The 14,846-nt window shown below is 39.7% G+C and overlaps 1 protein-coding gene across 6 annotated transcripts in view; it reads right to left on the minus strand.

The window, feature by feature from the left end:
- Positions 1-14,846, minus strand: part of dnah2 (dynein, axonemal, heavy chain 2) — a 145,985-nt gene that overhangs the window by 5,077 nt on the left and 126,062 nt on the right. For 5 of the 6 annotated variants that reach the window (XM_017472857.2, XM_017472858.2, XM_017472856.2 and 2 more), the window contains 11 exons: positions 13,883-14,069; positions 13,087-13,235; positions 12,271-12,454; positions 11,035-11,225; positions 9,774-9,965; positions 8,297-8,481; positions 7,038-7,272; positions 6,015-6,166; positions 5,792-5,906; positions 2,975-3,151; positions 2,449-2,523 (listed from right to left, as the gene is read on the minus strand). In XM_017472857.2, the coding sequence (XP_017328346.1) occupies positions 2,449-2,523; positions 2,975-3,151; positions 5,792-5,906; positions 6,015-6,166; positions 7,038-7,272; positions 8,297-8,481; positions 9,774-9,965; positions 11,035-11,225; positions 12,271-12,454; positions 13,087-13,235; positions 13,883-14,069 (1,842 nt within the window). The remainder of the gene's footprint in view (positions 1-2,448; positions 2,524-2,974; positions 3,152-5,791; positions 5,907-6,014; positions 6,167-7,037; positions 7,273-8,296; positions 8,482-9,773; positions 9,966-11,034; positions 11,226-12,270; positions 12,455-13,086; positions 13,236-13,882; positions 14,070-14,846) is intronic. The other variant, XM_047156841.2, reaches the window with a different exon arrangement.

Raw genomic sequence — 14,846 nt, forward strand, 5'->3', positions numbered from 1 at the left:
TCAGAGTACATTCCATCAGCTCCAGTGACCTTTTTTTTTTTTTTTTTTTTTAAAGACGCCTCAGCCGTCCGTGGCCAGGAACCAAGTAAGCAAAACTTGCCATGCTCTCCAGTTTGGGGATGGCATACCCTCTCTCCCCTGTCAATCATACTGACACTAGTCTGTGAACTCATGTATGCTGAAGAGGGCAGTAGTGTTTTCCTTCAAGTGTGTTACACCACCCTGTGATGTGGTTGGCTGGCTTTCATGTGTTTTGAGGGAAGCACGTGTTAGCCTTCTCCCTGCCTATTTGGGAGATGTTGTATGATAGATGAGAGCTGGCCAGTGGGGAGAAAAATCTCAAATAATCATCAAATCAAATATAAAATACTCGAAGGAGCCCAAATTGTATGGTTTGGCATCTGTTGGTGCATGTTGTCTGTCAACGCATTATTTGCATTGATATTGATGCCACTGTATTTTTGACAGATATCAAAGTCCTTGGAAATGAAGTCATACATGATATGTAGAAGCAACATCAATGCTACTTGAGAGGTACTAATCACACTAATATTCACATAAAAACTTGAAGTGGCCAAGATAACACATAAAATACATAAACAGAGTGATCGTTCTGATGACCAACGTGATCATCTATTAGACAACACAAGGTACACAAGTATAATGGAAGTTGTCTAGAAACAAAAATGAAATTGTATAAAATTTTAGTATTTGCCTAGATTTGTCCAAATTTGTATATCATGTCCCAGGAAGAAAAAAAGAACAAGATTAATGTCCTCCTTTTGAGGAGGTTTAAAGAACAGGTGTACAGTTTTGGAAGCAGAAGTGGAAAAATAATTAAGTTTAAAAAAAAAAAAAAAAAAAAGGATGTAATTCTGAAACCTGAAAGAGAGAGCGTTAAAGTAATAAACTATTTAATAAAGATATTATAAGATGATGATAAAAATCAAACAAGTGGACAAATTATCAAAAGGCTTTCGGGGAGTGAAGGAAGTATGAATATTGTGTGTCCCATATGATTGAAACTCGAAAAGCATGATCATCTAGGAATATTAACTCATTCCAAATGAATAAAATGGGTGTATTCAAGGCTGCATATAAATTACAGAGGTACTGCAGTACTGTGTATAGCATACAAAATAGCCCAAAAGCCAAATACTTCTTAAACAATAATCACCATATATATGGAAGAAAACTTTTTTCCATGGTTTTCCTTGTTATTTGGATTTCAAGAAAGCTTATGGTACCATAGAAAGGGCAGTAATTTGGAGAGAACGGAACAATTTTGAAACCCCAGAGGAACTAGTAAGACCTGCAAAAATGCACATTGTACATAGAAATACATTGTAGCAAGGACACATAGCTCTTTGATTCTCATGATTAAATGAATCTAGTCCAAACAGAGTTAAAACAGGTTTTTGAAGCAGTGAATGAAAAAGAAGAAAACAGCAGAGAATTATTCAAAAATAATAAGAACCTTGATATTGTTCCTACTGTCAAAGCAGGACAGTGGTATAGCATGTAATGAGAGGAGACAAAGATCGAACAGAAAACAGTGGAAAACTGAGGGAGGGGTTGTAACCAAGCCGAAAACCTATTAAGGATGCAGAATGGAGAAGAACATTGAGTGAGGTAAAAGATTTGCACGCATGCTAATCAGGATTAGCATCCAGGATGGCAAGAGATCGGCACAGTGGTGTCTAATCTTATCCATAAAGGGCTTGCTGGTTTCCATTCCGACCAAACAGATGCAACTCACCAGATGTTTGAAGAACAAGAACAAGTGGAAGCTGGTGTGCTCCTGCTTGGTCACCTGTGGCTATTGTGACCTTTTATGGATAAGATTAAACACCGACGGATTACCAAATGCTAATCTTTTGGCACTACATTAAATATTATACACTGAAATAAGACAAATAATGGTGTGTGCCAACAATAAATGCAAAAACATTAAAAATATAGTAAATGTCATATAGTAAAAATGTAACAACCCAAATTAAAAAAATATGCATCCATAGAAATTTCATCAGATGACACTTTTCCATGGAAAACATAGCTTCCACCTTCTGTCTTGCCCTGAAATACATGTTTACTCCAGTGTTAGGCATTTGTACAAATTGAAATACATTTTTTTAAAAGCTTAAAATGCAAGCTTTCTGAAAAGCAGAGACTTCTCACGGACATATTAGCATAAGTGGGTCCAGCATTCTAGTTTTAAGCAAGTGATGTCGCAATAATAACACTGATCTCATATGGTAGATTTTTAAAAAAAATAAACACAGATCACCCATCCCTGTCTGCTGAGCATGGGACTGAATAAGTGAAAGAAGACAAGCAAAATACAGAGCTAAATCAGGCCCTAATGCCCCAATGGTTAACAACAGGTAGCTCGCTTGCTAGCAGATACAGTAGGGTCCTGATGAAGTATGATTAGAACTAGTTACTCACCTTGGGAGGGAAGAGCAGGTTGTTGTCATCTACTGTAGAAACAGTGAACTCCCAAGAAAGTGTGTCCACAGATACCTGCAGAACACACCCAACTATTTACTGTTGCTACTAGACTTAAGTCAGACTTGAGTTTGAAGCCATTTTGTCTATGCTGGATGTTGTACACTTCTTTGGTTTATTGATTTATACTGTCTGGCTCATGTTTATATTTTCCAGCTATGATCTACATGCGCATTCTCTGGTATTCTACATGTGGCTTCAGGTTAAGTACATTTGGCTTTATCTGATAATGTCATTCTCTGGAAAGTAATAAACATCACAGGCGTCCGGTGCCAAATGGGCTTCGATCTCTGCCAAATACTTACACGCATGTGTACATACGTATTATATTATGTGCCTATGAATATATTCATATATATATATTTATGAATATATCTATATATAACACCTACAGTTAATATACACTATGTATATACGGCTGTGTTTGTATGAGTGTGTATGAACATGTGTCTGTGTTTGTGCTCACGTTGTTCTGCCGTGCTGAGGACTGCAGTACTGCTGTGAGAAAGCCTGTGGGGAAGGTGAAGCCTGAGAGCCAGAAGAGAACGGGAGGACGTGCTGTCTCCGCCCAGCGTGCAAACTGCTCCACCCGCTGGCACAGGTCTCTTGTCCACGATGCCAAGGGTTTCAGAGATGGGTATGCCTAAATGGTTTAGAGCGAGAGAGACAGATTGACATGAGATGCATTTACGCAGGTAGGAAAAAGAAAAAAGGACTGAAATCTCAAGTCTTGTTATTTATTTCATGCACTATTCAAAGCTAGATAGGAGTGGCCAAGGACAGAGAGATGGAGTATTTTAGTGTCTGGTATAAACTTTATTACACTTATGAGATTTAATACATAAAGCAGATTCTCTTGAGGCCTTTTATACAGATATTATGTAGTAGATGTTTTTAGAAGAGTAATCAACAGATAACAAGTTTAACCTGGACCTGAGTTCATGGCTGTGGTAATCCATTAAAATCCATACATGTGCATATGCTGAATATAACCACTATACACAAGATTCTGGCATAATGAAAAAAATGTATGAAACAGACCATACTTAGACCATATAGATCACTAGTGGGTGTGTGTTTGTGCAGAAAAGAGGGCAAGAACAATTACAGAGCGCGCTCAGATGAAATGAAAAGCTAGGCATCTTAGGAGGGATGTAACTGGCGTGAGAAGGACTGAATGATCTCGTAGCCGTTTGTCCTTTTATCAGATCAAAGATAAAGCAATGAATTGATGAGACACAGGCCAACAGAGTTATAGAGGTACAGAGAGAGAGAGAGAGAGAGAGAGAGAGAGAGAGAGAGAGAGTGATGAGTGAATGCATGGCATCTGGAGCTAATATTTTAATAAAAGATGATGATATTTTCATAAAAGAAAAAAGTAACAAGCAATGCACGGTTTAAACGTTTCAGATGTACAGAAATATATATTTTGCTTATTGAAGTGCAATTACCCCGAAGAAGGGTTGTTGTCAGGACTCCCATGACCTACACATGACCTCCATAAGCACACATCCCCACACCACACACACACACACACAAATTATAACCTAGTTGACCAAGGCTTTTCTCCTGGCCATAAAGAGAGCAGCAGTGTGCTACTGATGAATGAGAAGAATATTTAAACAGAGGGACAGGGTCTGGATTGTGTGTGTATGCATAAGCATGTAAGACAAGTGCTCTGAAAAGGCTAAGTGTGTGTAAGAGATTGTATTTCAAAAGCGTGTGTGCCAGTAGAGTGTGTTTGTGTGTCTATAATAGAAAGACAAAAGAGGAAAAGGGGGGGGGGCGAGAGAGAGAGAGAGAGAGAGAGAGAGAGAGAGAAATAAAACCACAATCCGATCCTCAGCAGTGTAACGAGTGCACTGGCCTCCCCTCTAACACTGTGACCTTCCAGCACTTCACCATTCATTTAGTCCACTCCAGCTCCTCTCCAGCACAGGGCACTGCACTCACAGATTACAACTTCACACACTTCACTCAATGATTTACTACAGCCATGGTGTGTATATCTGTAAGTGGCTACACTACAACTTTTTCATAATGTGACCAGTAATTATTAAGTTCAACAGGCAAATACAGATGGTATATATATATATATATATATATATATATATATATATATATATATATATATATATATATATATATATATATATATATATATATATATAATATATACACAGTATACCATGCAAAAATGCCTAAAAGACAAGAGAAAAATACCTGAATATGGACACTGGTGCGACATTCCTGGCTGTATATTGTAATTGGGCGGTTTAAAGTTCAAGTCCAAAAAAATCAAGTAAAAATATCTATCTGAGAACCAGGAGCAAAAGGTTAAGAGTTTACGCACTCAGAAAAATACAAGAGCTCTTCGATGTAATCAAATTTGCTTCTATCCAATCACAAAAGCCCTCCAGCCTGCGATAGCATCCTCTACACTACCTAACATATGCACCACGATGAATCTCAAATGGACACTGATTCAAATTAAGATATAAAATATTCCTGAAAACTCACATACAGAACGATTCATCTGACAGTAGTGTCCAATCAGGTGAAATCTTCTCTATAGAACGTCAAACATAAATCATCCAGCGTTGCTATATGTGAGCCATACTGATAAAGTGATTTGTTTCTCTAGTGTATTACTATATTTCATCAATAAAACAGTGAACTGAGTGAAGCTGACAAGTAAAACAAGTAAACAAATATTTAAGATATTCTTTGAGATCATCTTGAAGATATTACAATGGAAATATTCCAACAATTTTCCGTACCGCTTATCCTACACAGGGTCACGGGGACTGTCCCAGGGGACTCGGAGCACAAGGTGGGGGACACTCTGGATGGGGTGCAAACCCGTCGCAGGGCACAATCTCACACACACACACACACACTCATTCACACACTAAAGACAATTTAGAGATGTCAATCAGTCTACAACGCATGTCTATGGACTGGAGGAGGAAACTCACAAAGCACGGGGAGAACATGCGAACACTGAGCACACACGGCGGAGGCGGGAATCAAACCCACAACCCCGGAAGCGTGAGACAAACGTGCTAACCACTAAGCCACCGTGCCCGAATGCAAGTGTTATGATTTTGCTAAAATCTTTGTTAACAACAGAAGCCATGTTCTAATCTTGCTGTTGTCCAAAAAAATGTCATCGGTATACAATCGCCCAACATGTGACAAGTGCTCCTTGAACTTCAGCATTGCTACTGCGTTTTTAAGAGCACTGTGGAGTATATGATGGAGTACTCAAACACTGTCTTACCTTCTCCCAGAGGGGAGGAACACGGGCATCATGAATACACTGAAATGTCTCTTCCAGACTACTGGACATCACAACCAGACCTTTAATGCCTTTCTCCAACTCTGTAAGAGATGTCCTGTTCACACACACACACACACACACACACACACACACACTTATATTTGTGTATCACTCACAACTCTCAGTATCTGTGTTTGACTCAGTCTTTCAAACAAACACAGACCTGATGGTGTGCAGCAGAGTGTTGTATCTCTGGATCTCCTGCAGCAGCACGACATTAATGGGCGAGGGATCATCCTGCAACAGTTTCCTTGTCCCTTCATAGTCCACATCTGCTGGGATCTTCTGACGCACATCAGCTGAGAGTTCTAATACCTTCATGCACACACACACACACACACATATATATATATATATTACTGCTATCCGAATTATATAAATAAATATGACTAAATTTTGATCCAGTGGAATGGCAAAAGTCTTTTTTTTTTTTTAATCATCCAAAGATACACACATAGTGCTCTTCCAGACAGTGTAGTATAACGTGGTAATAGAACCCCCCCTTCACTATTTTCTTTATAATGTGAGTGGATTTGGCAGCTTTTCTTCCTAGGGTAGCAAGAGCTTCAAACTGAGGCGGAAATAGCGGTCCAACACAACAACAACTTCAAATCTTCCTGAGTTGTAACTTGAGTAAGACAGACTGCTGTTTTTGAAAGCGCATTAGCGATGCAGTAATACAGCAAGACTGAGCAATGTTTAGTGTTTGTGTAGCCATTGTCTGCTACAGTTTCTTTCAATTTTTAAATGTCCCATTTCCTGGTGGATTTAGGTTTCAAATTCATTTGTATATGTTTCCACCCACATGAATGTTTTACTCAGATCGGCTTTGTTTGGGGTTCTCTAGTTAGCCATTACACAAACTTGCTCACGCATCCTACTTACTAGTAGTCTTGTGAGGTAGATAATTGACAGTGGCGCACACGTTTTAACTTAAAACAAACTCTATGACATAGATCGTGTTCAGAACTTTTAGTGGTATAGATGCTACTCAGTTATCCGTTTACGTGAGTATGCATTTAGTCGACTAATACCACCCCACAACCACCATAGAACTCATTTTACTGGTAATGTTATGCAATGAGAAATAGACACGGGTACAGTTATGGTTTCAGATTATAACTGCACCGTGCTGTAACACACTGCTCGATTGGGTAGAAAAGTGCTAAGAGATACAAAGACACACCTTGTCTTCACGACTGGGTCCTGCTCCAGTGGCTGCCGTGCTGGTGACCTGAGGCTGGAGTGAGATGAGTGTGTCAAAGAGTGTGCGTGTTTCAGAGATCTGGCTGGCGATGTCTGCGTTTGGGTGCTGGCCAAATGTCTCTGGATGTTCCACTGCCGGGAGCAGGTTGATATACTCCTGATACACAGCCTGAGGCCCATCACGAGGAATATAATAACTAGGCAAGGAGGACAGTCTAGAGGACACATCACATACAGACACAGAATTTATACAACGTTATGAAAAAGAACAAAACAATGCACTTTTTTTTATTATTCATGTTTCTCATGACATTGAGCAACAACATAACCAGACAAACCAGGAATTGTGTCACTGGGGACCAAGAACGGTTATCAAATTAGTGAAAAAAACAACAGTGAAACACTTATTTGCTCAAACAAGAAACAGAATAACAATAACCTATAAGCACTGATATATTTACTGAACGTGGGAAAGGGCTGAACATACTACACTAGAAACAAACTGGTGGGATGTTGATATACATTACACTGTATTTTAGTCTTTTAGTCAAGTCACTTATACTATAACTATTCCAGCTACTTGTTAATTTGACATAGTGTAAATAAAAAATCCACCACATAGGGGAGCTGTTGTACCTTGTTACAAACCAACTGCGACACAGTGGTGTACATTAGATCAGTGTTTCCAATCCTAAAGCTCATGTATCTATACACTACACATTCTATCACTTCCCACGATCCCAATACAACTGGTACAACTCATCAGCTTTGTGTCTTCGTCTTTGTGCATGACAAATACTAAAAGTTTCAGTGCAAGACATGTACTTAGAAACACTGCACTAGACACAGGGACACTGGAGGAGTCTTTCCTATAGCACTGTATGCATTTACACTAAGATTAGACACAGCACCTAACTCTTTCATTAAATCACTTGGGTGTTTTGTCAGGCTTGGGTATGCACTGAATTTGTCAAGTGTGTGTGTGTGTGAGTGTGTGAGAGAGATGGTGGGCATGTGTGATTTTAGATCTGTCCACATGGTGGGGTTCTTGCTCTTCTGTATGACTAAGTAGTGTGTTTTCAAAATTTGAAAGACGTCAAGGGTACTACCTGTGTGCCAAATGTTAATGTTTTAGTTTGCATGTGTGTGCTTGCATCCAATTGAATGTGTGTGTGTGTGTGTGTGTGTGTGTGTGTGTGTGTGTGTGTGTGTGTGTGTGTGTTTGTGTGCGTGACTCACTTGAAGAAAGGAGTGTTGACAGTGCCTTCACAGAAGTAATCACTGATGTATGTGGTGAGGAGACGACGGTCCCAGTCGTCCGTAACGTGACCTCCGTAGTTGATGCCGGCGATGAGGTACTTCAGAGCATCCCAGGGGATTTCCTCATACTCATCCAAATACAGACTCATTAAGTTCTCACTCACCTGTAAAATAAACAAACAGAGAGAGATAGAAGTAGTAGCAAAGTGAAGAGGTATGCTGTGTCTCCTAGGTAAGCGTGTAGAGCTTTGTCTATACAGTTGCAATCAAAATTATTCAACCCTCATTGCAAATCAGGTTTACTGGCAAAATTTATAGACTTTCAGCTGTTTGCAATGAACAAATCAAACAAAAACAATTGAAATAGTTCAACACAATGTCTGCTTTAAATTCAACTGAAAATGCAACTTATAATGATTTCTCCAGTCTCAAAACTATTCAACCCCCTGAATAGAATCCCTCACAACAGCACAAATATGCAAAACAGGTGTTGTCTCAAGCACACCTGATGCAACTAATCAAGGGCTTCATTAGTTGCACCAGGTGTGTTTGAGCTGGAACACATGAAATACCTGAACTGGCTAGGGTCAAAAATGTATGAAATACCTGAACTGGCTAGGGGTAGAATGTATGAAATACCTGAACGGGGCAGAAAAAGCAAACTATCAACTGCTGCAAGCAGATTTCTGAGACGGCAGGTGGTAAAAAACCATCGAGTGACTGCAAAAGACCTGCAGCAAGACTTGGCGGTAACAGTCACTGAATGCAGAAGGTTTCCATGCCAGAACTCCAAGATGTACACCACTACTGACCCAAAATGGTTGGGCATCATTGGACCTTCCAACAGGACAATGATCCCAATCGTACCTCAAATTCCATCAAGGCTGGTTGCAGAAGAAGTCCTGGAAGATTCTACAGGGCCATCACAGTCACCTGACTTGAACCCCATAGAAAATCTCTGGTGGGATTTGAAGAAGGCGGTTGCAGCACACAAACCCAAGAATATTACTGAACTGGAGGCCATTGCTCATGAGGAGTGGTGTAAGATTCCTCAGGAACGCTGCCAGAAGCTCTGCATCTCATTTTCAACAGGTGGTAACAGTAAAAGGGTGCTCTACTAAGTGCTACAGATGCTTACCATGAAGGGGTTGAATAATTTTGAAACTGGCGGTCATATAAGTTGCATTTTTAGTTGAATTTGGGGAAACAACTTGAAGTATTTGTTGCGTTTAACTATTTCAATTGCTATTGTTTGATTTGTTCATTGCAAACAGCTGAAAGTCTGAATATTTTGACAATAAACCTGATTTGCAATGGGGTTGAATCATTTTGATTGCAACTGCATGTCATCAGTGAACTGCTTCTACCTACAGTGTTCAGTGAGGCACACTTTTCTGCCTAAAATCAAACAATTCTGCAGTAGCAAGACTACTCAACCACATCTCTCTTTCAGTACCTCAAAGTCAGAGTCGTTGAAGCTGTAGACAATATTCCAGCCGAGCTGGAGAAACTTCTTGCGCTCCAGCAGGATGCTGTGGAAGAAACAGAGGGCAAAGAGCAACTTGCGGTAGATGATGGGCTGCGTGCAGCGTGAAAACTGAGACTCTGTCACCAGCCGGTACAGCCGTTTCATATTCGACTTCACTCCCTGCAAAGAGAAACATGGAATGGTTGTGCATTGTGCATGATTATCTACAGTGCATGTAGGTGTGTGTGTGTGTGTGTGTGTGTGTGAGCCACCCTTGGCATTACAGGAATCAATATGCCTTTTAAGAACGGTTCTCCTGAATTCTGGTCAATAAGCGCACAAAGGAGTTTCTTTTTCTTTAAAAGATTTAAAAGATGTGACAAATAAAAACCCCACGAATCCGATATTTCAATAAAGACAGTCCATTTCATGATGTGACAGGTTTCTGATCACTGAGAAGCTTTTTTTTGCCCTCCTGTTTTTGGCATTAGTGCATCATTGGTCTGCAAAGAAATATCATAAAGTGAACAGAAAATGGAAAAAAAAAAATCCAATAACTGTACATTAAACATAATATGAATGCCTTTGTACTCTTTCTTTTCTCTCTGTTACATAATCAACTTGATGCATTCTGGGAAATGGCTGTAGCCAAGAAAAATACATAGACACCATACATCATTTATTTCTTTCAGTAAATATTACTTCAACAAAGTTTTCATTGTAAATATTACTTCAACAAATATTACTTCATATTTCATTGTAAATATTACTTCATGCTCAGCTTTCATTGTGTCTGCCATTGCAATTCCATTTTTATGTTGACTGGGAAATTTCCATTATATAGATTTTTTGCTTATATCTATTAGTTATCTACAATATGTCTGGTCTCTTCTGTTTAAATCATTTCTTAGTCAATGCTTTCTTGCTAAATGTCAGTGCAGGTGTTACATAATCATTTGCATACACTGTATAAATGTAAGAGTATTTTATGATGTATACAGTATGTGTATACCTTTTAAACATACTGTACAGTGTGCTGAAATCTTTCCTTTATTTCTTCCCAATATTCTTGGGTGCTTGGTCCCCTTGGAAGCCCCTTCACTGGTATACAGTAGATAGTGTGTTGCAGTACGTGTGGGTGGTATATGTCTAGGCATGTATTAGTGTATGCATATGATCATGCCAGCATGCAAAAACATGTACGAATGTGTGTGCGTTTCTGTTTAGTGTGTGTGTGTGTATCGTATACCTTAGGTGGCTCAGTAGTCATTTTGATGCCGGCCTGAAGTATAGAGATGGGGAAGTCTGGGTGAGGGGAGGAGCTGAGCCACAGCCTGAAGTCTGGGTGAGGATCTTCAACCTGTAGCTGCTCCACCAGCTTATCCAGCTGAGGCATCCATGACAGGGACAGGTGGCAATTTGCCAAGAACACCCAGTGACCTACCACATATATAGAAAGCAAGTTTGACCAAAAATAGCTTTCCCTTGTAAATAATTCTCCCACACACTGCTAGATAAACTCACTCTGTACCACAGAATACCTTCTAAGACCAAATCAAAGCCCATCCATCAAGGAGAAAGGTTTTAGTAAGTCTCTAATGGCTTATTAAAGCATTCCATTTAAGAAGGAATGAAAACGTAGGACATTTTTTACTTGTTTAAGCACGAAAAGAACATTTTTGGTGAAGTTTGAGAAAAAAAGACTAAAACCTTTAGCTTTTATAGAATAAACCTGTCAATAACTAAGTTTAGACCAAACCTAACAATGACTAAAATATGTGCTACCGGTGGGAACAAATCAGCAGTTTTATTGAACTTTAATGCAGAGCAGTGTCACTGCAACATGAGGGTGGTTGATGGCAGTGGAATTTGGGCTTGCTGTACTTATTGTGTACCATTGTGTACGTTATAATATGAGATGAGACAGTGAGACATGAACAAACGATATTTGTGTTTTTTCGAGTTATCTAGGATGGTCTAATGAGTATTCCTTCTGCTAAAAAGACTTCTGTTACACGCTGCACAATGATCACATTCCCATGGATTATGTGGATTATTGTGGAGTATTATTGATCACAACATGGATTTCTGTAATGTTCATGCTTTACTCATATGAGCAAGCCAGAAAAAAAACTGAAGTATAGGAAGGGTTGGGTTGCATTTTAGAAAATGTTAGAATGGAAGCACAACTGGTCTGTGAAATGGGTGTGAGATGAACAATTAAAAATGCTTTTTTGTTGTTGTTTGAATTGGCCTTTAGAGAAATTGCAGACATTGTTTTTTAAGAAGAAGTTAGCTTTCAAATGTTTTCCAGTCTATTAAGTTGGTATAAACACCCTTAATCAACCAAATGCCTAATTTGTTTGGTCTGCAAAATAGGGAGAGAGGAACAACAGGACTGGCAAGAAGAAAAAAAAAGAGAAAAAAAAGAGAAAAAAAAGAGAGAGAGAGACAGGAGAAGATGAGACAGCATGTAAAGATTCACCGTTCTTAACTCCCTCTTTAATCATGCGTGTGGCGATTGGTGCCTGTCCCTGTCCCAGAGAGAGGGCATAGAAGTGGTGGCCCATGCCCGACTTTTCTGCCAGCTGCACCAGGGCAGCAGTGGGATCCACACCAGGGGACAGCACAAAGATCAGTGGTGCCTTAGTGGTGGAATCCTCTACCACCTATAACACAAACACCGAAGGACAGGAAACGCAGGAACCATTTTAATCTCCTGTTCAAAAAATGGCTCATCACTGATTTCCTTGCAATTGCGAATGTCTTTCCCTGGTAGCAGAAGGCTCTAAAAATGAGAGACAACTCCTTTAAAGTGATACTTCGGTTCTTGTGTCGCATGCTGCATGTCACATATGGTAGTACACTTTGCCAGGAGAAGTCGAACACAAACAGCAGTCCAAATTGCATAGTGACTTGTTATGCAATGTAATGAGCTAAAAGCTACGCTGCAAATCATTTCAGGTAGTGCATCATGACTGCTTGAGTCATCGTTAGTCAACTTTAATCAGGTTTAGAGAAACAGCTTCCTTAAAACACATATTCAGTAAGACAGAAGCTAACAAAATGTTCAGGCGTGCTCCCGTATTATCTCTCTAGCACGAACGCTCGTTTATATTTATAACAGGGCTCAGCCAAATGAATATACACAACTTGTATGCTTACAGCTACCCCGATGTTGCAGTAGAGAACTCGTTCTGTGTTTGTCGCTGTTTAAATGTGTTTATAAGATGGAGCTGAGGATGTTGAGATGTATATCGACATGTTTGCACACTCTACTGTGTAGGTGTTTATAACTCACAGCCTGCATGTCCAGGACTGGCGGCTCTACAAAGCGGGAGCCCAGGTTGTTGATGATGAAAGAAGTCACGCAGAATGAGACGCGGTCCTGTCTTAGAGAACGCACTATCAGCATCCTCTGCAACTCGTTGCACCCGTTCTCCCACTCCCCTAAAGAGAGCGAGCGATAAGGACACGCACAGAGAGGGGGAAAGACAGCAGAAAGAAGGTGTGTGGCAGAGAGAATCGAGAATGGTGGTTTGCAAATTGACATTGCAGAGTGGAACAAATGTTGGAAATAAAGACAGGAGGGGCGAAGGTGGATGGGTTCAAAAAGAAGGTGAAAAAAAGAAAAAGGATAAGTGAGATGAAGTAGGAAATTAATTCAACAAGAGAGAAGTGACAGGCAAATATTATCTCTCTTATAAACCTTTATAAAAATGAAGACCTCTTGAGAGCTTGCGTTTTAAACAGAATTACAATTCATAATTACATAAATGAGTTAAACAAACATTTTCACCGAGCTGCATGTTCTCCCATAGATTGTATTAATATTGAGCAGAGCGCTCGGTAATATAATTAGATTTGAAAAATAATCAAAGGAAATGACAGACTAGCACTGTCAGAAGAGTTTGACATTAGCGAATATGGCCGGAGAGAGACTGAGGGAGGAAAAGTAAAAGAAACGTATTCATCTTGTAGTAATTTTCCGAGACAAAAGTGAGTCTAAAATGCAAAGGAAAAGAATACAACGCTCATTTAGTATGATTCACAAAGATGAGGAACAGCTAAAGTGCTTTCACACACACAGACATTACCAGGTAGAGGGGCGTTTTCTGGCTCTGAGCTGGTGTACCACAGGTTCCAGTCTCGTGGGTACTGCTCAAACGAGGCCATAAGCCCATGGAAATTAGCTAGCTTGTCCAGCTCAGTAATGTTGTCCCAATTAGAGTCAGCCAGCCAACTTGAGCATGGGTTATCCATCTGGCCTTCCTTATCCAGGACCTGGAACAGCAGCACACACCCACAGACATCACAATATGAGGAGGACACCTGAGGGTTCCATAACAGACCCCAAACAAGATTTAATACCAGCAAAACATGGGGCAATGTTCTAAACTAAACAGTTTAAGCCTTTTGAAAGGGATAAAAACGTTGCGGTCTCAAACGCTAAGCAGCAAAGTAGACTATGTACTGTCAGTGTTTGCAGGTGATGAGAAATAATGTTACCCATAAGAGCCAAACATAAGTTTTTACAAGAACTGACATACTCTAAATGCAGAGCAGTTGCTCTCAAAGTGATTCTGCAGGTTTGGCTGCCAGACAGCAAGATTAACACGCCTTGGAAAACTGCTTGGAAATCACAAGATATTTAACTGTGAATTTTTTGCTACTCATTAAGACAAAGTTCCAGACACTTTTCTAAATAAATTGTTAAAACTTGATGGTTTGTTATTGTTGAAAATAATTCAATTCATAAATATTCACATCTAAATGACCTCTGAGTTAAATATTTGCTCCAGTAGCGCACACACTTAGCAAATCTGCCTTGTAATGAAGGGTAGAGGGAATTAAGCCTTTATTTAAAAATATAAACATAAACTCATATTACGACATGGCTAGAGTTTATCCGTGAATTTAGAGAAGTGATACCTTAGGCACAAACCTAACATAAAATATCTACAGTAAAGCATGGTGGTGGCGGCATCGTGATTTGGGAACGCGTCCCTGCAGCAAATACTAGAAACTCAAAGTTACAAGGAAACATGTGTGGAACTGACT

The sequence above is a fragment of the Ictalurus punctatus genome, chromosome 7 (genome assembly GCF_001660625.3).
Source record: "Ictalurus punctatus breed USDA103 chromosome 7, Coco_2.0, whole genome shotgun sequence".
NCBI lineage: Eukaryota > Metazoa > Chordata > Actinopteri > Siluriformes > Ictaluridae > Ictalurus > Ictalurus punctatus.